The sequence below is a fragment of the Haliotis rubra genome, unplaced genomic scaffold (assembly GCF_003918875.1).
Source record: "Haliotis rubra isolate DU_JTF1 unplaced genomic scaffold, ASM391887v1 Scf709, whole genome shotgun sequence".
NCBI classification, from domain to species: Eukaryota; Metazoa; Mollusca; class Gastropoda; order Lepetellida; family Haliotidae; genus Haliotis; species Haliotis rubra.
Genome location: NW_025767423.1, coordinates 144731 through 169721, shown reverse-complemented (window position 1 = coordinate 169721; position 24991 = coordinate 144731). Strand labels below are relative to the sequence as shown.

General features: G+C 40.6%; 2 protein-coding genes and 1 long non-coding RNA gene across 7 annotated transcripts in view; 1 reads left to right on the top strand and 2 right to left on the bottom strand.

Moving 5' to 3' along the window:
• The window catches only part of LOC124259055 (small G protein signaling modulator 1-like), a 71082-nt gene extending 46410 nt beyond the window's left edge, over window positions 1-24672 (bottom strand). The window contains 2 exon segments of the mRNA XM_046693131.1: window positions 21457-21532; window positions 24309-24672. Of these exon segments, the coding sequence (XP_046549087.1) occupies window positions 21457-21532; window positions 24309-24365 (133 nt within the window). The 5' untranslated portion in view covers window positions 24366-24672.
• LOC124259067 (mRNA export factor GLE1-like) overlaps window positions 1-24991 on the top strand; it is a 447176-nt gene that overhangs the window by 305131 nt on the left and 117054 nt on the right. The gene's annotated exons all lie outside the window — the stretch shown is intronic.
• LOC124259072 lies at window positions 151-17382 on the bottom strand. The gene is made up of 3 exons (XR_006893749.1): window positions 17303-17382; window positions 12346-12348; window positions 151-161 (listed from the first exon to the last, which is right to left on the bottom strand). It is a non-coding gene; the product is annotated as an uncharacterized LOC124259072 (long non-coding RNA).

The following is a 24991-nucleotide window of genomic DNA, read 5'->3' as shown; positions in this document are numbered from 1 at the left end:
GTCCAATACCAGACACATGTCCTAGTCACATGACAAGGCTACCACAGCCTTCCGCCTGTCAATACTTCAGCTGGTACTGTGTTTGTGATGCCTATGACACCCAAAGATATTATCCCAGGACTTTGTGCGCAGTGTTTGAGCTTATACACGTGTTGATATATCTGAAGCACGCTGTCATTCAGTTACACAACAAGTATCATGTAATGAAGTAAAGGAGACCCAGTTGTTGTTTCTCACAGTTTATACGCTCATAACACTTTCCATGGTGATAGACAGAATGGCCCAAAGGCTCAAGACAATAAGCACAGGAATAAAACATAGCAACATGATTTCAGTTCCCGTCTTGTCATTATCATGATTTACTTACATAGTACAACACTACACACTTGCTGCCATTCAGCCATAGTACAACAATACACACCTGCCCCCATTAGCCATAGTACAACACTACACACACTTGCTGCCATCAACCATAGTACAACACTACACCCTTGCTGCCATTAGCCATAGTACAACACTACACCCTTGCTGCCATTAGCCATAATACAGCACTACCCCCTTGCTGCCATTAGCCATAGTACAACACTACACCCTTGCTGCCATCAACCATAGTACAACACTACACACTTGCTGCCATTAGCCATAGTACAGCACTTCACACTTGCTGTCATTAGCCATAGTACAACACTACACACTTGCTGCCATCAACCATAGTACAACACTACACCCTTGCTGCCATTAGCCATAGTACAACACTACACTCTTGCTGCCATCAACCATAGTACAACACTACACTCTTGCTGCCATCAACCAAAGTACAACACTACACTCTTGCTGCCATCAACCATAGTACAACACTACACCCTTGCTGCCATTAACCATAGTACAACACTACACCCTTGCTGCCATTAGCCATAGTACAGCACTAAACCCTTGCTGCCATTAGCCATAGTACAACACTACACTCTTGCTGCCATCAACCATAGTACAACACTTCATACTTGCTGCCATTAGCCATAGTACAACACTACACACTTGCTGCCATCAACCATAGTACAACACTACACACTTGCTGCCATTCAGCCATAGTACAACACTACACACCTGCTGCCATTAGCCATAGAACAACACTACACACTGGCTGTCATCAACCATAGTACAACACTACACCCTTGCTGCCATTAGCCATAGTATAACATGAGACCTAAACACTTGGTGCCATTAGCCATAGTATAACATGAGACCTACACACTTCCTGCCATTATCCATAGTACAACATGGGACCTAGACACTTGCTGCCATTAGCCATAGTACAACATGGGACCTGGACACTTCCTGCCATTATCCATAGTACAACATGGGACCTGGACACTTGCTGCCATTAGCCATAGTAGAACATGAGACCTAAACACTTCCTGCCATTATCCATAGTACAACATGGGACCTAGACACTAGCTGCCATTAGCCATAGTATAACAGGAGACCTAGACACTTCCTGCCATTATCCAGAGTACAACATGGGACCTAGACACTTGCTGCCATTAGCCATAGTACAACATGGGACCTGGACACTTCCTGCCATTATCCATAGTACAACATGGGACCTGGACACTTGCTGCCATTAGCCATAGTAGAACATGAGACCTGGACACTTGCTGCCATTAGCCATAGAACAACATGGGACCTAGACACTTGCTGCCATTAGCCATAGTACAACATGGGACCTGGACACTTCCTGCCATTAGCCATAGTACAACATGGGACCTAGACACTAGCTGCCATTAGCCATAGTACAACATGAGACCTAGACACTTGCTGCCATTAGCCATAGTACAACATGGGACCTAGACACTTGCTGCCATTCAGACATAGTAACAGCAGCCAATAGACACATTAATCACACTGTTATTACACCTTATCAATTACCACTCTCGACAGCTGTCACTAATGAACACAAGAAACCCACACCAGGTCACCACTGTTTATACAGTGATGAACACAAGAAACCCTCACTAGGTCACCACTGTTTATACAGTGATGAACACAAGAGACCCGCACCAGGTCACCACTGTTTATACAGTGATGAACACAAGAGACCCACACCAGGTCACCACTGTTTATACAGTGATGAACACAAGAAACCCTCACCAGGTCACCACTGTTTATACAGTGATGAACACAAGAAACCCTCACCAGGTCACCACTGTTTATACAGTGATGAACACAAGAGACCCGCACCAGGTCACCACTGTTTATACAGTGATGAACACAAGAAACCCTCACCAGGTCACCACTGTTTATACAGTGATGAACACAAGAAACCCTCACCAGGTCACCACTGTTTATACAGTGATGAACACAAGAAACCCGCACCAGGTCTCTACTGTTTATACAGTGATGAACACAAGAAACCCTCACCAGGTCACCACTGTTTATACAGTGATGAACACAAGAAACCCTCACCAGGTCACCACTGTTTATACAGTGATGAACACAAGAAACCCTCACCAGGTCACTACTGTTTATACAGTGATGAACACAAGAAACCCCCTCACCAGGTCACCACTGTTTATACAGTGATGAACACAAGAAACCCTCACCAGGTCACCACTGTTTATACAGTGATGAACACAAGAAACCCTCACCAGGTCACCACTGTTTATACAGTGATGAACACAAGAAACCCTCACCAGGTCACCACTGTTTATACAGTGATGAACACAAGAAACCCTCACCAGGTCACCACTGTTTATACAGTGATGAACACAAGAAACCCTCACCAGGTCACCACTGTTTATACAGTGATGAACACAAGAAACCCTCACCAGGTCACCACTGTTTATACAGTGATGAACACAAGAAACCCTCACCAGGTCACCACTGTTTATACAGTGATGAACACAAGAAACCCACACCAACCACCCTCATGAACACAAGAAACCCTCACCAGGTCACCACTGTTTATACAGTGATGAACACAAGAAACCTCACCAGGTCACCACTGTTTACAGTGATGAACACAAAACCCTCACCAGGTCACCACTGTTTATACAGTGATGAACACAAGAAACCCTCACCAGGTCACCACTGTTTATACAGTGATGAACACAAGAAACCCTCACCAGGTCACCACTGTTTATACAGTGATGAACACAAGAAACCCTCACCAGGTCACCACTGTTTATACAGTGATGAACACAAGAAACCCTCATCAGGTCTCTACTGTTTATACAGTGATGAACACAAGAAACCCACACCAGGTCACCACTGTATATACAGTGATGAACACAAGAAACCCTCACCAGGTCACCACTGTTTATACAGTGATGAACACAAGAAACCCTCACCAGGTCACCACTGTTTATACAGTGATGAACACAAGAAACCCTCACCAGGTCACCACTGTTTATACAGTGATGAACACAAGAAACCCTCACCAGGTCACCACTGTTTATACAGTGATGAACACAAGAAACCCTCACCAGGTCACCACTGTTTATACAGTGATGTCAACACTGTGATAATTGATTACTATCAGATGTGATACAACTAGGCATTTATTTGACTAGCTCCTGTTTCAGAAAATATTGACAAATCGGTTCGGTGTACGGAATGTTCGTCATAGGGGATTGTGGGTAAGCAGATCACAATCTGTATCAACGTCAGTGACGATTATTTTGCCACTCCAGCCATCTAACCCATGGAATCCAGCTTTGGCCATTTGTAAGAAAAAATCAATGGCAGATTGACGCCTACGCATTGAGAGTTCCTGGCAGACTTCCCATCATGCACTGCTGTGTGCTCTTGAAGTGCAGCACAGTTTAACACCTCCAACTCTAGACACTCCTTGGGAGGGATTGAAAACATCAGCAGATTATAGTGAAACAATCATTTGAAGATAATTAGGTTGTTTGCTATTGGAAAGTTGAGAGTCAATTTACATTAAGATTTCTTGTGCAAATTGTTCCCACAAAGCCTGTAGACATGCCAAATGTCTACAAATAATTGAAAGTGGAATTTTGAAACAAAGTAGTGGAAGACACCATTTGCGAAAAAAAATTCTTTCTGAAATGCAGCTGAATCATTGAGGCCTACGTCCTTACACAAAACACCAGAGTGAGTGTCTAAAATGTACTATCTGATTGTCTCTGAAGTGAAGATATGATAGATGTTTCTGTTTGGCACAATGGAGCTTGTTTGCTGTTGGGTTTATCTGATAGAAGAGATGGACCACGTCTGATGTTGGGTTTATCTGATAGATGAGATGGACCATGTCTGATGCTGGGTTTATCTGATAGAAGAGATGGACCACGTCTGATGTTGGGTTTATCTGATAGAACAGATGGACCACGTCTGATGTTGGGTTTATCTGATAGAAGAGATGGACCACGTCTGATGTTGGGTTTATCTGATAGAACTGATGGACCATGTCTGATGTTGGGTTTATCTGATAGAAGAGATGGACCATGTCTGATGTTGGGTTTATCTGACAGAAGAGATGGACCACATCTGATGTTGGGTTTATCTGATAAAACAGATGGACCACGTCTGATATTGGGTTTATCTGACAGAAGAGATGGACCATGTCTGATGTTGGGTTTATCTGATAGCAGAGATGGACCACGTCTGCTGTTGGGTTTATCTGATAGAAGAGATGGACCATGTCTGATGTTGGGTTTATCTGACAGAACAGATGGACCACGTCTGATGTTAGGTTTATCTGATAGAAGAGATGGACCATGTCTGATGTTGGGTTTATCTGATAGAAGAGATGGACCATGTCTGAAGTTGGGTTTATCTTACAGAAGAGATGGACCACGTCTGATGTTGGGTTTATCTGATAGAAGAGATGGACCACGTCTGATGTTGGGTTTATCTGATAGAACAGATGGACCATGTCTGATGTTGGGTTTATCTTACAGAAGAGATGGACCACGTCTGATGTTGGGTTTATCTGATAGAAGAGATGGACCACGTCTGATGTTGGGTTTATCTGATAGAAGAGATGGACCATGTCTGATGTTGGGTTTATCTGATAGAAGAGATGGACCACGTCTGATGCTGGGTTTATCTGATAGAAGAGATGGACCATGTCTGATGTTGGGTTTATCTGATAGAAGAGATGGACCATGTCTGATGCTGGGTTTATCTGATAGAAGAGATGGACCATGTCTGATGCCATCAAGATCTTTCAGTGTTTAATTAAGAAATGAGATTTTGCCAAACAAAAGGACCCAACACACTAACAGTTGCTAAGAATATATATTTTTGAAATTGTCAGCATTTATTTGCATTATTTACGACACAGTAATTATTTTTTTCTACATATTTTAACTCGAATATTTGGGTGTCTAAGAGTGGTTTGAATCTTATCTCATCTAATCTTTCCATCCTCGCAACTATTCTGCTTGCTGTCTGAAGGTCTGATCCACCTTTCTAGAGTCCCAGCCCTGCTCAGGAGTCCATGCTCCTGTCCCTTCACTGTATGGGACAGCTTGTAATAGATGCAGCACTGCATGGAGCTGTATTCTGATACCTGCAGCAGTTCCTCTGTTCCCCACAGCAGCTGTGGTGAAAGCTGTCCCCTCATCAACACAGCTGCCACAGCAAGCATGAAGGATGAATGCTTTGATTTGGTTACTCATCACTGCATATCACGCCAGGTACCTTCAGGCGCTGTCAAGGTGATTTAAACACAGCTCAACAGCTTTATGGATGTAGATTCAAGTGAACATTAAGAGACAAATCAAACCGGCTGACATGTCAGTAGGGTTCCTCTTTGCCTCATGATCTCAGACATTTACTTTATAGAACTACCTGTTCAACACATTTTTGGAATTATTATTATTGGATATTTATATAGCGCACATATCCATGCACTAGTGCATGCTCAAGGCGCTGGTATTTTCCCCTCTATCATTAGATGTCAATCTCAACGGCACATCTATTATCAATCTCAACTCCCTGGGGATCATACAACTCTTGCTGCCACAAGGCGCACTGAGTTTTTGCGGCTTTCCCATCCTTTCGAGGTACCCATTCACAGCTGGGTGGACTGGGACACAGTCACAGAATTGGTTTCTGACATCTTCCATTGATATGAAGGGATGTTACTTAACATGTTCATCTAAGGGTATGATAACTTTCTTATTCAACATGTTCAATCTACAGGGAGAGATAAATATGTTATTTTACCAACACTACGTGAAATAAAACTAGACACTACCAATTTGGATTGAAATGCCTTTGATTTCCTGACCGCTTCACGGAGTGTGAATACAACACTGCCACACACCAACATTAATGACACAAACACAACAGATGTGATTGAAATGTTAATAACAAAACATTAATTAAAACTCCAAAAATACAATTATATGATTTTTTCCTCCACAGTTACTAGGGAACTTCACTATCATATTACCATTCTATTAAAAAAATATTCAAACTCAATGTACAGCCCCAAACATTAACAAACAATATCTTATAGTTATAACTTCTACATCAGAAAGCCTTGTAACACATACACCCCTGTTTATACCAAACTTACAGCAAAATGTTTACATTTGCTTTCCTGGTCAATGATAGAGTTGCTTCCGTTTAGAATGGTTTACACAACATGAGATATATGGCCAGTTTAGAATGGTTTACACAACATGAGATATCGGGCCAGATTAGAATGGTTTACACAACATGAGATATCGGGCCAGATTAGAATGGTTTACACAACATGAGAATTATGGCCAGTTAAGAATGGTTTACACAACATGAGATATAGGGCCAGATTAGAATGGTTTACACAACATGAGATATCGGGCCAGATTAGAATGGTTTACACAACATGAGATATATGGCCAGTTTAGAATGGTTTACACAACATGAGATATCGGGCCAGATTAGAATGGTTTACACAACATGAGATATCGGGCCAGATTAGAATGGTTTACACAACATGAGATATCGGGCCAGATTAGAATGGTTTACACAACATGAGATATAGGGCCAGATTAGAATGGTTTACACAACATGAGATATCGGGCCAGATTAGAATGGTTTACACAACATGAGATATCGGGCCAGATTAGAATGGTTTACACAACATGAGATATCGGGCCAGATTAGAATGGTTTACACAACATGAGATATCGGGCCAGATTAGAATGGTTTACACAACATGAGATATCGGGCCAGATTAGAGTGGTTTACACAACATGAGATATCGGGCCAGATTAGAATGGTTTACACAACATGAGATATCTGGTCAGTTTGAAAGACTTCCTTGGCGTCACACCTTCGACACTGTTACGCAAAAATTCACAAGATAACGGTCAAGTGAAACACCAAACTTATGCCACTCATACTCCCTATTGTCCCGTTGCATGTCCGTACATGTCAAAAACTGAACCACCAGAATTCTGCTTTCTGCCAGCTTCCCCACAAGGCTGTCAATGCTGGTGATCCATGGCCGTACACTTTATTAAAAAGCTTGGCCACAATCCAGTCCCAAATGATGAAAACCATTTCCAAAGAATCCCAGGTAAGTCACATTTACACAAATCACTGTGTTAGGCCAGCATTGTCACTCTTTTGTTGCATGCTGGGTAGAGGCACATATGTGAAAACATGATCAAAACTCGCCGGTCATAAAAATCAACAGTCTTGGATGAGTATCAACATCAGTTTGTAGTTCAATCAGAAAAGGATGTATTTTTCGATTCTGCAGGGTTCAGATTCGATAGTCAGTCAAGTATTTTCTCCACTGTCACTTCATTTCAACCTTTCACAAAATGTAAATCTGGCTCGCTCGCCATTTATTTTTAATCTGTTGCGTCGTGTAACAAATACATGGACAATTCCCAACATGAGGTAAGACATTGATAATTCCCTACTCGAGGTAAAACATGGACAATTCCCTACATGAAGTAAGACATGGACAATTCCCTACACGAAGTAAAACATGGACAATTCCCTACTCGAGGTAAAACATCGACACTTCCCACCTCGGAGTAAAACATGGACAATTCCCTGCTCGAAGTAGGATATGGACAATTCCCTACTCGAAGTAAAACATGGACGATTCCCTACTCGAAGTAAGACATGGACAATTCCCAACATGAGGTAAGACATGGATAATTCCCTACTCGAAGTAAAACATGGACAATTCCCTACTCGAAGTAAGACATGGACAATTCCCTACTCGAAGTAAAACATGGACCATTCCCTACTCGAAGTAAGACATGGACAATTCCCTACACGAGGTAAAACATGGACAATTCCCTACACAAAGTAAAACATGGACAATTCCCTACTCGAAGTAAAACATGGACATTTCCCTACACGAAGTAAAACATGGACAATTCCCTACTCGAAGTAAAACATGGACAATTCCTACACGAGGTAAAGACATGGACAATTCCCTACTTTCAAGTAAAACATGGACAATTCCTACTTGAAGTAAAACATGGACAATTCCCTACTCGAAGTAAAACATGGACAATTCCCTACACGAAGTTAAACATGGACAATTCCCTACTCGAAGTAAAACATGGACAATTCCCTACTCGAAGTAAAACATGGACAATTCCCTACTCGAAGTAAAACATGGACAATTCCCTACTCGAAGTAAAACATCGACACTTCCCTACTCGAAGTAAAACATGGACAATTCCCTACTCGAAGTAAAACATCGACACTTCCCTACTCGAAGTAAAACATGGACAATTCCCTACTCAAAGTAAAACATGGACAATTCCCTACTCGAAGTAAAACTTGGACAATTCCCTACTCGAAGTAAAACATCGACACTTCCCTACTCGAGTAAAACATGGACACTTCCCTACTCAGTAAAACATCGACACTTCCTACTAGGGAAGTAAAACATGGACAATTCCCTACTCGAAGTAAAACATCGACACTTCCCTACTCGAAGTAAAACATGGACAATTCCCTACTCAAAGTAAAACATGGACAATTCCCTACTCGAAGTAAAACATGGACAATTCCCTACTCGAAGTAAAACATCGACACTTCCCTACTCGAAGTAAAACATGGACAATTCCCTACTCAAAGTAAAACATGGACAATTCCTACTAGAGTAAAACTTGGACAATTCCTACTCAGTAAAACATCGACACTTCCCTACTCAGTAAAACATGGACAATTCCTACTCGAGTAAAACATCGACACTTCCCTACTTTCAGTAAAACATGGACAATTCCCTACTCAGAGTAAAACATCGATGCTTCCCTACTCAGTAAAACATGGACAATTCCTACTCAAAGTAAAACATGGACAATTCCTACTCAGAGTAAAACATGGACAATTCCCTACTCGAAGTAAAACATCGACACTTCCCTACTCGAAGTAAAACATGGACAATTTCCTACTCGAAGTAAAACATGGACAATTCCCTACTCGAGGTAAAACATGGACAATTCCCTACTCGAAGTAAAACATGGACAATTCCCTACTCGAGAGTAAAACATGGACAATTCCCTACTCGAAGTAAAACATGGACAATTCCCTACACGAAGTAAAACATGGACAATTCCCTACTCGAAGTAAGACATTGACAATTCCCTACTCGAAGTAAAACATGGACAATTCCCTACTCGAAGTAAAACATGGACAATTCCCTACACGAAGTAAAACATGGACGATTCCCTACTCGAAGTAAAACATGGACAATTCCCTACTCGAAGTAAGACATGGACAATTCCCTACTCGAAGTAAGACATGGACGATTCCCAACATGAAGGAAGACATGGACAATTCCCAACATAAAGTAAGTCTCTTTCCCACACCCAGCTGTTTGACTCAAACAACAATAGGCTATTGCAGATGAACATAGTGACGTGTACTCTGCTGGCCAACTCTGGCTAGGATGTGTTACGTAAGAACCATACATAGACAATGTCGACAGAAGTCATTGGTCTCTAATACCCATAATGAGCATTGTCATGTGGATACCAAAGGTAACAGTTTATCATCACCGTTTTGAATCAGGTTTTTTCTTCCACACCGATGTAAGGAAATCACTCAAGCCATTTTCTATGTGCTGTTCCTTGGACCAAGATCAAGTCTTGTCAGTGTCAACCACCATTATTTATACATTCAGTTTTGGGAAACTTGTGATGTATTGTCACAGAAGGGAGTTATGGGCACAGAGGCATGAAAGTCATGGTGCCCTTGCCACCAGAGAAGTAATTGCTTTCACAGTCAGGGTCACCATAATTCTTGAGCAAGCTGGTAAATTACTTATTCTTCATGCAAAGTAACTGTGGTAAAATAATTACCTGAATATTACAGATATCACAACCGGTAACAGAAAGGATCACATATCAATACAACATGGCTAATACATAAAATAATCATATTGGTAATGTCTATGTAAAGTATAGTAACATTCATGAATATATGTCAGGAGGTCAGACAGTCATAAGGATGACACAACATGCTGGGAATCTGACAAAGAGCTGCCTGACATTGGTGTCCCAGGGTGATGAAAGATCTAGGATTCTTCCTGGTATTGATGCCCCAGGGTCATGAAGGATCTAGGATTCTACCTGGTATTGATGCCCCAGGGTCATGAAGGATCTAGGATTCTACCTGGTATTGATGCCCCAGGGTCATGAAGGATCTAGGATTCTACCTGGTATTGAAGTCCCAGGGTGATGAAAGATCTAGGATTCTACCTGGCATTGAAGTCCCAGGGTGATGAAAGATCTAGGATTCTACCTGGTATTGACATCCCTGGGTGATGAAAGATCTAGGATTCTTCCTGGTATTGACGTCCCATGGTGATGAAAGATCTAGGATTCTACCTGGTATTGACGTCCCAGGGTGATGAAAGATCTAGGATTCTACCTGGTATTGATGCCCCAGGGTGATGAAAGATCTAGGATTCTACCTGGTATTGACGTCCCAGGGTGATGAAAGATCTAGGATTCTACCTGGTATTGATGTCCCAGGGTGATTCTAGGATTCTACCTGGTATCCTAGGATTCTACCTGGTATTGGCGTCCCAGGGTGATGAAAGATCTAGGATTCTACCTGGTAGGGGTGATGAAGGATCTAGGATTCTACCTGGTATTGACGTCCCAGGGTGATGAAAGATCTAGGATTCTACCTGGTATTGGTATTGATCTAGGATTCCCATTGGGTGATGAAAGATCTAGGATTCTACCTGGTATTGATGCCCCAGGGTGATTCTAGGATTCTGGTATTGATGCCCCAGGGTGATGAAAGATCTAGGATTCTACCTGGTATTGACGTCCCAGGGTGATGAAAGATCTAGGATTCTACCTGGTATTGATGTCCCAGGGTGATGAAGGATCTAGGATTCTACCTGGTATTGACGTCCCAGGGTGATGAAAGATCTAGGATTCTACCTGGTATTGACGTCCCAGGGTGATGAAAGATCTAGGATTCTACCTGGTATTGATGCCCCAGGGTGATGAAAGATCTAGGATTCTACCTGGTATTGACGTCCCAGGGTGATGAAAGGTCTAGGATTCTACCTGGTATTGATGCCCCAGGGTGATGAAAGATCTAGGATTCTACCTGGTATTGACGTCCCAGGGTGATGAAAGATCTAGGATTCTACCTGGTATTGATGTCCCAGGGTGATGAAGGATCTAGGATTCTACCTGGTATTGAAGTCCCAGGGTGATGAAAGATCTAGGATTCTACCTGGTATTGTCGTCCCAGGGTGATGAAAGATCTAGGATTCTACCTGGTATTGACGTCCCAGGGTGATGAAAGATCTAGGATTCTACCTGGTATTGACGTCCCAGGGTGATGAAAGATCTAGGATTCTACCTGGTATTGATGCCCCAGGGTGATGAAAGATCTAGGATTCTACCTGGTATTGATGCCCCAGGGTGATGAAAGGTCTAGGATTCTACCTGGTATTGACGTCCCAGGGTGATGAAAGATCTAGGATTCTACCTGGTATTGATGCCCCAGGGTGATGAAAGATCTAGGATTCTACCTGGTATTGACGTCCCAGGGTGACGAAAGATCTAGGATTCTACCTGGTATTGACGTCCCAGGGTGATGAAAGGTCTAGGATTCTACCTGGTATTGACGTCCCAGGGTGACGAAAGATCTAGGATTCTACCTGGTATTGACGTCCCAGGGTGATGAAAGATCTAGGATTCTACCTGGTATTGATGCCCCAGGGTGATGAAAGATCTAGGATTCTACCTGGTATTGATGCCCAAGGGTAATGAAAGAGCTACAATTCTGCCTGATATTGGTCACACAACAAACCTTCACAAACCACGATCACCTTCAATGTTTTACACTGATTCTTGATTCAATGAAAGCTGATGACATTTTAACTTCCTTGATTGGCATTTGGGAAGTTGATGGTAGTACAATATTGACATACTTTATTGATTACAACTTCTTATATTTCGTGAGTGTCATGTTTTGATACAGATTCTTGTACCGTTGCTGGCTTTTAAACGAAATACGCCAAACTTCACACAAGAGTTGTATGCCTGTTCAAAATGGTCAAAGCTACAGCAAACAGTGAATAGAGTTAATTGTTATATTTCTGCCTTCTAATGGATGTGTGACATTTCATAATGTTGAAACACAGACTGTAGATGAAGTCCACACTGAACCACTCTGTTGATCACAGACTCATTATCATTAACTGCCGTGCTTTGATCTGACTGAAGCTGAGGATGTGTGTTTAATGCCACACTCACCAATCATGCTGTGTGGTGGCGGCTGAGGAATGATTGAGTCTGGACCGTACAAACTAGTGATCGATACAGTGAGCATCAATGAGCACCTTCAGATTATGAGGACACACTGTCTCCTAAATATGACCAACCCATTTGGTGGCCTACAGGTTGGTGAACACGCAGTTCTAGCCCGGACTTCACAGTGGGTCGGCTACAGGTCAAGGCCAAAGAACATGATCAGTGTAAAATGTATGATTGTATGTATGGCATTTTCACTGTCACAATCATCACACGTCGTTGTCGGTAATACTAATTGGGAAATCACAGTAAATGGGACCTGAGAGAGTGACTGTTGTTTTCTGTGTCAATCCAGTGGTAACCACAGCAAAATTTTCACTGTAAAATCACCCTTTACACTTTTTCAGATTGAGTGAGTGAGTTTAGTTTTAGGCCGCTTTTAGCATTATCAAGCAATATCATGACAGGGGACACCAGAAATGGGCATCACACACTGTACCCATCTTGCTCATCAAACCAGGGCTTCGGTGGGGCGAGTGAACACTTTAAACCACTTGGCTACCCATCGCCACAACATTTTAACAAAGACACAACAAAGAGATCGGGTGGACTGCGATGCTGTGGAAGAAGTAGGAAGACTGTGGGCAGACACTACTAGAGCTGGCAACTGTCATGTAGGACACTACTAGAGCTGGCAACTGTCATGTAGGAACACTGGGGGCAGACACTACTAGAGCTGGCAACTGTCATGTAAGAACACTGGGGGCAGACACTACAAGAGCTGGCAACTGTCATGTAGGAACACTGGGGGCAGACAATACTAGAGCTGGCAACTGTCATGTAGGAACACTGGGGGCAGACACTACTAGAGCTGGCAACTGTCATGTAGGAACATTGGGGGCAGACACTACTAGAGCTGGCAATTGTCATGTAGGAACACTGGGGGCAGACACTACTAGAGCTGGCAACTGTCATGTAGGAACACTGTGGGCAGACACTACTAGAACTGGCAACTGTCATGTAGGAACATTGGGGCAGACACTACTAGAGCTGGCAACTGTCATGTAGGAACACTGGGGCAGACACTACTAGAGCTGGCAACTGTCATGTAGGAACACTGGGGGCAGACACTACTAGAGCTGGCAACTGTCATGTAGGAACACTGGGGGCAGACACTACTAGAGCTGGCAACTGTCATGTAGGAACACTGGGGGCAGACACTACTAGAGCTGGCAACTATCATGTAAGATATTGCTGCAGGTGTTTAAATACGCAATCAGATATAATGAGACTATGCTGCTTGTCAGTCCCTTACAATTGTGTTTGCTAGTATTCAGATGTCTAACCTGATCAGACATAACATGTATTTGTCCTTAAACAACCACCATGTTAATGCCTGCAGTACAAACAATTGGCTATAGGTTCTTTCTTAACATTTTGTAAATCATTGACATAGAATTTTCATGTTAAAAAAAGGTCTGTATCGGAAAATTTGAGCACCCACTGAAGATCAGTAGTACCCACTTATAACAGACGCCATTGGTAAAATACCAAGATTACAAAAAACTTATCTACAACTCTGTACCAGGTCATAAAAATCTACCACAATGTAACTGCGATATTCTGAAAGTCTGCCACTTTATACTTTTAGTTAAGGCTAATGTCCGCATGTAGCCCTTTTCAAATTTGAGTCCTAACCCTTAAACAAAATTCTGACTGTTACAAATCTTCAGATACTACATAAACTGTTCTTCTAAGCCAAGGGTAATTATTTACAGACATTTCGAGACAGGAGATACAGGTGGACGTATGATAGGAGACAAGACTTCAGGGCAGTGTTCACGAATAGCGTCTGACCCTCTGACAAATCCGTCAGATTCGCCAACAGTGAGACAGAAGTCTACAACCCGCCGGCCCCAGTGTCTGACTGTATATTTCACAATGACTTTGACTGCAGTTGTTTTATTTGACATGTCACACTTGTTTGCTGTGTATAAATCTTATGTTTGTTAATAATTTCAGTGTCAATTATAAGAAATATTAAATCTGCTTCAGGGGAAACTGCTTCAGGGGAAAGGAAGATTAACACATTTTAACTGACAACAGTTCAAGGACCTTTCGACCACCTCTAATTAAGGTATCGCATTGATCGTTAACAAAGTTTCCGTACTGGTCAGTGCGAGTGAGCACACAATACCCCCCAGTCAGAGCTGGTTATTGATTCCCTAATATGTAATGTCTGTTGTAACACAAAGTCAATAATCATGGCTCTAACTGTCGAATATACCGGTCTCATTACCACTCTTACAGTTTACAAAGCCAATGACGATGTGCTAATGAAGATTTCATAGGCTTTTCAAACACAAACTGAGCTTATGAAGCTCCATCTGAAGGATAAAACCACCTGCATAACAGTGAGCCAAGGTCGACTGCAAGTTCAAAGTTCAAACAACTGACCTGCAGATTAGTTTAGTGGTACTGTCAGTTTTTTCCTTCTTGTCGTCATGTAAAACGTGGTCCTCTGTTTCAAGTAACCAGGGCTCCAGATAATTTTTCAACATCAGGAATACGTACTCCTTATTTTTTCAATACAGGAGTACTGGAAAACTTTAAGAGTACATTTAGAGTACTGAATGGGATTTAAAGGAGTATCAGTAATATTGTGTTTCGTTTCATATATGCACCACAACATTGCAATAATCAATAAAACAATACATCTTCAGATAAATACGTCTGTAAAGGATTCTAAGACTGTACACCACTGCTGTGGTGCGTATCTGCAACGTTTTCTAAATTATTTCCTACCATATCGTGCTTATTTTATATCCGTACATACGCCGATACGACCCTTATCTGGAGCCCTGAGTAACACAAATCTGTCTCTAGCGTACATATACTGAGCTGGATGTAAAGTACAGGAGAGTGCTCTTGTTGTAGTCTTCCATCGAAACTATAGAATAACTATGGAAGAACAGATGGAATGCTAATTTAGGAGTGGTAGAATGACTGACAGAGTTTGGTTTTACACCGCCTTTAGCAATATTCCAGCAACATCATGGCGGGGGACACCAGAAATGGGCTTCACACATTTTTGTACCCATGTGGGGATTTGAACCCGGGTCTTCGGCGTGACGAGCCAATGCTTTAACCACTAGGTTACCCCACAGCCCCGAGTGGTAGAATGAAAGGAAGGAGTTAACAAAATGAAACTATTTGCTGGCATAAATCCTTTAAACAATCATGAGAAATAATGGCTTCATTTGGTACAAGGTAATAATAGGAATTAGCACACTTCCAACATTAGTAATGTGATAGGTAAAAATGGAAACCATGGTAACGTCTCTAGGTAAAACTGACCAGGAAACAGAATAGCAGTACTTTTCAGCACTAACTGATTGGCAGCGATGATAAGTTTTTGTTTCTTCATATATTCAAAACAAGTGTTTGCCACTAATATGGCAATGCCCCCTGCCGCTAAAGAAGAATGAAATATTTATAACATATTTACTACTATTCATTTTCTTGGTCACATACGTACAAGATGCCTGAAATGTCTGGTGTCTGCGGAATCACCCAATGTAGGCTGTGGACATCGAAGACATTGGGTACAACTGTGCATGAGATATCACTTCAACAAGAGTTTGAAAAGTGGTCAAAGTGTCGTAGTGACCTCGAAAATAAGGTCAAGGTTACCAAAATCGACTGGTGTCTGTGTAATCCCCCAATGTAGGCTGTCACCAAATTTGAAGACATTGGGTACAACAGTTCATGAGATATCGCGTTAACAAGAGTTTGAAAAGTGGTCAAAGTGTCGTTGTGACCTCGAAAATAAGGTCAAGGATACCAAAATCGACTGATGTCTGTGTAAGCCCCATATGTAGGCTGTCACCAAATTTGAAGACATTGGGTACAACAGTTCATGAGATATCACCTTAACAAGAATTGGGACGTATGCATGGAGGCTAGTGAACACATAGTCCCCGAGTTGTGGCAGGGGATAACAATCAACTTTTACAAACTTTTTAGGCTGGATACAGATAAAATCAAATGTTCAACAATTTGCCAGTTTGATTTTGGTGAAAATGTGCTTCAAAAGGTTATCATTGTAAGACATACTTCTAACTTCAGTAGTGAGTGAGTGAGTTTAGTTTTACGCCACACTAACTTCAGTAAGACACTTGTCTACATAGTTTCCCCTTCAGCATGACCAACTGACTTCCCTCAGACACACATAACCTGAATCGTCACATTTATAGGTAACCATAGTAACAATCAGAAGGGCACTCATTCAAAGACTGGACAGCACATGCTAAACAAGGCGTGTGTTTAGAAACACAGCATTTCAACCTTCTTCTTTCAGGTCACTCTGCAAAGTGGACACAATTGAATACATTCAAGAGGTTGTTATCAATATCACTATTATCAGGGTTCGATTTAAGAGATGTTAACCTACTTGCACCAGGTGCAACCCAAGATAAAAACCTAGTTGCACGAGCCAAATTCCATTTGCACTGCTTTTATTGCAATATGTAATGAGAGCAATATGCTATTGAATTATTTAGATGTTTTATTCAGAATTTACCCACTCAAAAATTGACCTGCACCTGGTGCAAGTTAGACTGATAAATAGGTTGCACTTTGTGATATTGAGTTACACCAGTGCAAGTTAGACCAATAAATAGGTTGCACTTTGTGATATTGGGTTGCACCAGTGCAAGTTAGACCAATAAATAGGTTGCACTTTGTTATATTGGGTTGCACCAGTGCAAGTTAGACCAATAAATAGGTTGCACTTTGTGATATTGAGTTGCACCGGTGCAAAGTTAGACCAATAAATAGGTTGCATTTTGTGATATTGAGTTGCACCGGTGCAAAGTTAGACCAATAAATAGGTTGCATTTTGTAATATTGGGGTTGCACCGGTGCAAGTTAGACTGATAACTAGGTTGCACTTTGTAAAATTGGGTTGCACCAGTGCAAGTTAGACCAATAAATAGGCTGCATTTTGTGATATTGGGTTGCACCGGTGCAAAGTTAGACCAATAAATAGGTTGCATTTTGTAATATTGGGGTTGCACCGGTGCAAGTTAGACCGATAACTAGGGTGCACTTTGTAATGTTGGGTTGCACCAGTGCAAGTAACAAAGCACTAAATCGATCCCTGAATATATTGTGTTTATTGTGTGATCTGTCAGCTGATAAGTAATGCCTACGAACAAGGTCAGTCGACAAGCTTTACTGACTAGCATCAGCGCTATCAACCACAAGTTGACATCAACATACTAAAGTACCATTAGATCTGGGCTCCAATCAAACATTTGTTGGTTCAACTTGACCGATATATCTCCTATCATGCTAACATGTTTAACGTGGTGGACATTTGGGTGGGTTAACTAAGCAGATGCTTGTGTTACCATGGTTACTGGAGTGTGTTTGACATGGCAAGAGCTGTGTAAGATTTACCTGAGTTGAATTGGAGGACATGTAGGTTGAAGAAACTTTTAGGACATTTTAGCTGGGTTATCAGGGAGGTCATTTGGAATGGCTAACTTGGTCGATATTTCTTGATGGGCATATGGGGCGGTAAATTTTGGGGACAGTTGGGTAAGTTACTTTGGTGACTACTAGCATAGGTCCCCTCGATGGACTTTTGGGTTACGGTTCACTTGTTCTACAATGTGTTAACTTGATATACATTTTTGTGGGGAAAACTTAGTGGACATTTGGGTAAAGATGATCTCGTGTACTGTTAGGTTGGTTATCTTAGAGAGAAATCTTAGGTTGGTTAACTTTAAGAATATTTTGGATACCTTAGAGCACATTATCTTGGGTAAACATGTAAATTGGAGGACATTAGATGGTAAGAATTAGTAATAGTAATAGTCCGCTTATATGGCCCTCATATCCAGTCACACTGCAGTGCTACAGACACTACTATCCCCTGCCATAGGACACTATATTACTTTTGATATTTTTTCAACTCCCTGGGGATCATACAGCCATGCTGCCTGGTAGGCACAATGAAACTAAACACTCACATTGCCAGCACATCCTCACGGGTACAGATTTTACAGCTGAGAAATTAGACAATGTGGATATAAGTATCTTGTCTAAGGAAACTTAGCAAATGTGCCCACCTCGGGACCAGAACCTAGGTGCCTCCACCGGGGATCTAACGCGTGCCTTCAGCGTGATAGGCAGACGCCTTACCACTGCACAATTGCACTCAATTTGGTGGACATTTGGGTTGGGTTTATTTCTAAACTGGGTTGATTTTTTGCTCAGTCATGAACTCATGACAACTCAGAATTAGCCTTGGTATTGGCATACAACCTGCGATACGATTCATCACGATACTACAAGTATTGGCATACAACCTGCGATACGATTCATCACGATACTACAAGTATTGGCATACAACCTGCGATACGATTCCTCACGATACTACAAGTATTGGCATACAACCTGCGATACGATTCCTCACGATACTACAAGTATTGGCATACAACCTGCGATACGATTCCTCACGATACTACAAGTATTGGCATACAACCTGCGATACGATTCCTCACGATACTACAAGTATTGGCATACAACCTGCGATACGATTCATCACGATACTACAAGTATTGGCATACAACCTGCGATACGATTCATCACGATACTACAAGTATTGGCATACAACCTGCGATACGATTCATCACGATACTACAAGTATTGGCATACAACCTGCGATACGATTCATCACGATACTACAAGTATTGGCATACAACCTGCGATACGATTCATCACGATACTACAAGTATTGGCATACAACCTGCGATACGATTCATCACGATACTACAAGTATTGGCATACAACCTGCGATACGATTCATCACGATACTACAAGTATTGGCATACAACCTGCGATACGATTCATCACGATACTACAAGTATTGGCATACAACCTGCGATACGATTCATCACGATACTACAAGTATTGGCATACAACCCTGCGATCACGATTCATCACGATACTACAAGTATTGGCATACAACCTGCGATCACGATTCATCACGATACTACAAGTATTGGCATACAACCTGCGATCACGATTCATCACGATACTACAAGTATTGGCATACAACCCTGCGATCTGATTCATCACGATACTACAAGTATTGGCAAACAACCTCGCGATAACGATTCCTCACGATACTACAAGTATTGGCATACAACCTGCGATACGATTCATCACGATACTACAAGTATTGGCATACAACCTGCGATACGATTCCTCACGATACTACAAGTATTGGCAAACAACCTGCGATACGATTCCTCACGATACTACAAGTATTGGCATACAACCTGCGATACGATTCATCACGATACTACAAGTATTGGCATACAACCTGCGATCACGATTCCTCACGATACTACAAGTATTGGCAAACAACCTCGCGATCGATTCCTCACGATACTACAAGTATTGGCATACAACCCGCGATCACGATTCCTCACGATACTACAAGTATTGGCATACAACCTGCGATACGATTCCTCACGATACTACAAGTATTGGCATACAACCTGCGATACGATTCCTCACGATACTACAAGTATTGGCATACAACCTGCGATACGATTCCTCACGATACTACAAGTATTGGCATACAACCTGCGATACGATTCCTCACGATACTACAAGTATTGGCATACAACCTGCGATACGATTCATCACGATACTACAAGTATTGGCATACAACCTGCGATATCGATTCCTCACGCGATACTACAAGTATTGGCATACAACCCTATGATCACGATTCCTCACGATACTACAAGTATTGGCATACAACCCTCGATACGATTCCTCACGATACTACAAGTATTGGCATACAACCTGCGATACGATTCATCACGATACTACAAGTATTGGCATACAACCTGCGATACGATTCATCACGATACTACAAGTATTGGCATACAACCTGCGATACGATTCATCACGATACTACAAGTTTAGTCACATTATATATTGCCAAAGTATCGTGCACTGAAGCTGCCATACGATACGAATCATTAATCTATAATTCTAACACCAACTATGAAACACCTTAAAATCAGAACAAAACCATTTAAAGTATTTCGTCAAATTCCACCAGCGTTTTTTTTAATGTTCATTCAGAAATGAGATTGACACAGACTTTGTGAATGTTGATAAAATGCGAGTGCTATGTTTGATACAGTTCCTGACGCAAGAATTTCCGAGAAACTTATGAAGGGAAAATAAGTATGTATTGTTTTAATCATCAAACAAAAGTACGTCTTTCTTGACAGCTATCATGATTTGGCAACATTCAAAGTAAAACATCGTATCGTGGCCCATTTGAAGTATCGTATCGGGATAAACGACAATGTAAAACTTTGCATCAATTCGGCAACCCATGGATTGATGTATCGATGAATCATCACACCACTACTCAGAATATATCAAATTCGCTAATGAGTAAAAATTAGTCACAATGGAAATGTGTAAAAACAACTGAATGTACAATCTCTTGACAGGAAAAGTTTCACTTCCAGTTTCTGAAATAAGAACACCTTGATGTTTGGGTTCGCATGAATCAAGTCCCCAAGTTTTGCTAACTGATACATGCAGACACCTCTCATGACAAGCATGGTCAGCTGAACACAAATTCTTCAAGAAATTCAAGGTCTGAAATCTGGTTTGTGAATATCTAAGTCACACGTACCACAAAGGGAGGTAATACTGCTGCTCTCTTCATGCACAAACTTTCGTGTGACTGCTTCTTCCATGATCTGCTTCACCTAAAATAAATCATAAAACAGTTTGGTATGTAGATCACTAGACACAGTATCCAAAATATTGAGTCCAATCCCCACACTCGGAGTAAGATAGAAAACTGCCAGCACACAAACTGATCTTACCAATCAAATTGTAATCCACCAATGTCTAAACAGCATTGTGTATTCATAGTTATTGGGCATGAGAGACGTGCCAATTTACACTTGTCAACAGTGAAAACAAATAATGTGGGTTAGATTGCCGTTTTTGTGTGATAGAGAGTATTGTTGTCTCAATCTAGGAGTGTGGGTTTGAATCCTGAATGAGATTAACCTCGAAAAGTACTAGAATTTGTACTAAGAAAGGGAAATAACAAATATAACAACTGATACATAATAATAATGTAGCAACTTTGATTCTTGTCCACTCATTAACCATTCTTGCTGATAAATGTATTTACAGCAGCGTGCGAAATTATTCAGAAAGATTTTTCTGTCACCTCCATCCTGTGCAAGCCAGACAAGCACCAAACCCAGTTGTGGTATTCTGACAGAAGAAACTGAGCTTATAACCCTTGCAATGTTGACTCTTTTGAGGATATTATAACCACTTCTTGTTGCCACGGTTACTAGTTGTCAGACAAACATCATGCAAAATGATAGCATTTTCAACAATGGAACTGTGAAGGTGACCACGTTTGTCACCAGTTTCGTAAGTTGTGTGAAGCAGATATTTGCACACTTTAGTCTGAATCTTTCATTTGCTATATTTTTTCTTTCACCTCAGTTCTATTCCAAATAACAGGAATGGTTGGATGTTTCCATCAAACAGTTTGAATGAGAACACAACTGGCATTTTTTTTTTACATAAATGACTTATCTATATAGTAAATAGAGTACCCATTTTAAACCGTGTGCGACATTCTGATTGGTTGGTTGACATCTGAGATGTTTTACAATTGTCAATTATTGAAGCAGTATGCTGAGTATTTCAAACTGTCATCCCAACATTGATACTCCAATGATCTTCATCACCTTTGTGTATGGGTAGAATCAGCCGAATATTCCATGAATCTATGAAAACAGTGCCCCTGTCCAGAATGAGATATATTCTGTTATTGAAGGAAGTAACATTTCACAGGTTTCTTAAATTTCTATCACAGGTATTTTCCCATCAACACCTACAGATTTACAATATGATTATTATTTTTATTAAAGTAAAAATTTCTTAATGACATGACAAACAAATGCAAAAACAGTGATCTGAGAGGGTCGTGTATGCGTGTGAGGGGTTGAGGGCACAGTGGTGTTAATGAAAAGTTGCCATGATTGCTGCTATGATTAATTCATCATGCAAACAGATATTACAGGACATAAATCCAGGACTACAGAGACACATGCTTAGGTTTAAACTACTTTGACATTAATATAACCTCATTTTTTTTATTGAACATGGTGAACGAAAACCGGTATTTTGAGTTACATTCGGACAACTTTGTAACACTCGGAAACCTTGATGATTGTGGCAACTGTGGTAATGGTGGTGGAAATGATCGTGGTTGAAATTACATCTAACTGAGAAAAGCAAGAATTATGGATGTCAACTTCTTTATTGTGAATGAAGTTGACATACATATATCTTGCTTGTCGTATGCATTCCACTTCTACATGCCCTTCAAAGATTTTACATTTAACTTTATTGTTAAGTTTGGTTTGAAGTTGTGTTCTTAATTTTTGTTAAGTGTTTTGCAATGTTTTGATTCAGATTGTTTTAAATATTTACTCATTAATGACCAATGATCCCTGATATGTCCTGACCAGGTCAAGTTGCTGTCTAAGATCTCAGGGCTTTGAGAGTGGAGAAAGTAGTTCAAACTAGTAACCACTCTGTTGATGTTAGATTATTCTTTTCCTTGTTTCATTTGCACCAAATATTATTTATGTTTTTATTTTGTCATGATTAAAAGTGTTTATTACAGCTTAATCAAGCATAGTGATTTTGTTGTGGTTTTGCTTTATAAATAAAGCGTTAACACAATTATAAGTAGTTTATGGTAAAAAAAAGAAATTCTAGGAATATATTGAAATACATATCGCAATATATGCTTTCGTATCGCAATATATCGCAATATGAAAATTCTCTGCAATACCAGTCCCTACTGTCAATAAGCACTCTGCAACTGGAACATCTACTACTTTGATTATGTCAACATACCTACCTTAAATTTATCTTAATACGAAGAATAATCTGGGTTCACATTATTAAAAGAAAGCATTTTGGATGAATTTATATCTTCATGAAATTCTTTAGCTTCTTGGCACTGATTTAATCATTCAGCGTTCAGTTAGGTCCTTACTTAAGCAGTTCATTTTCAGTATGTTCAGAGAATGGCAAAAAATCAATAATCACCCGAAAATGGAACTACAATGAAATCAATCAATAATTCAAGATATATGTGTATAAGTGACAGTAAAAGTCAGAGACTGATATGATAAGCCAAGGTCCCTGGCTTTTACTGGCAAATGAAGGAAAACACACAAACAACTTGTTAAGCAGACCGCATTCTTATCGGTCTGAAATTTATTGACAATTGTGCAACAACTAATGTACATGGAGTCTTTATCTCAGTAGAGCAGCTAAATATCATTTGAACTGTTGGCATTTGATCATATGCAAGTGTGACATTTATCAATAAACATAGAAAAACATGAAAATGTGGCATTTACAAACTCGCAGGAATTAATGATAATAAATTATGAACACAATAATTATGATTATAGGTTTGTCAGAGAAGCTTACCTCTTTTTTGACTGCACGAAGCAGACTTTGTCTTGTCTCGGGGTCCGGGGTCGACATTATGACTGTCAGGAGATAGGTGTTTGATATGATCAAATGATAATCCCGAATAAACAAATAAAACACTCCTTTCCCCGATCACCGAATACACCGACACCACTTCATTTTGACATTTCCTCCTCCGCACGTTTTGGCCGAACAACTACCCACAGTACCATGTGACGCTGATAAAAGGAGTTCACATATTAAAGCTTATTTCGGATATGTTTGCCAGAATCGATCGAAAATATTCACGACAGATATGCACAAGACATGCAGCAGGCTTAAAATTTGCTTCTCCTATGTTACAATATATATCTTGTTATTGATTAATGAGAAAATTGTGTATCCTTGGGCGGAAGTTATCATGTGCATGTCTGCACTGAAAAAGTTTGCATAATTATAACTAAATTTATTTTGTTCACTCATATTTTTGTTAGCTGTAATAAATTAAAACATATTTTTATTTTTCGCTTGGAATCAGCACTGTGTCTTCTTTACTCGATATTTTACTTCAGCAGAAGCTATTCCTGCAAGGGAGCGTGCATTGTTGAAAAAGTTCTAAAGAAAAGAAATAATATTTTCCTTTAACAGTTTTAAAACATGATCAAACCGAATTTTGAGGTAATAGCATATGAGCTGAATAC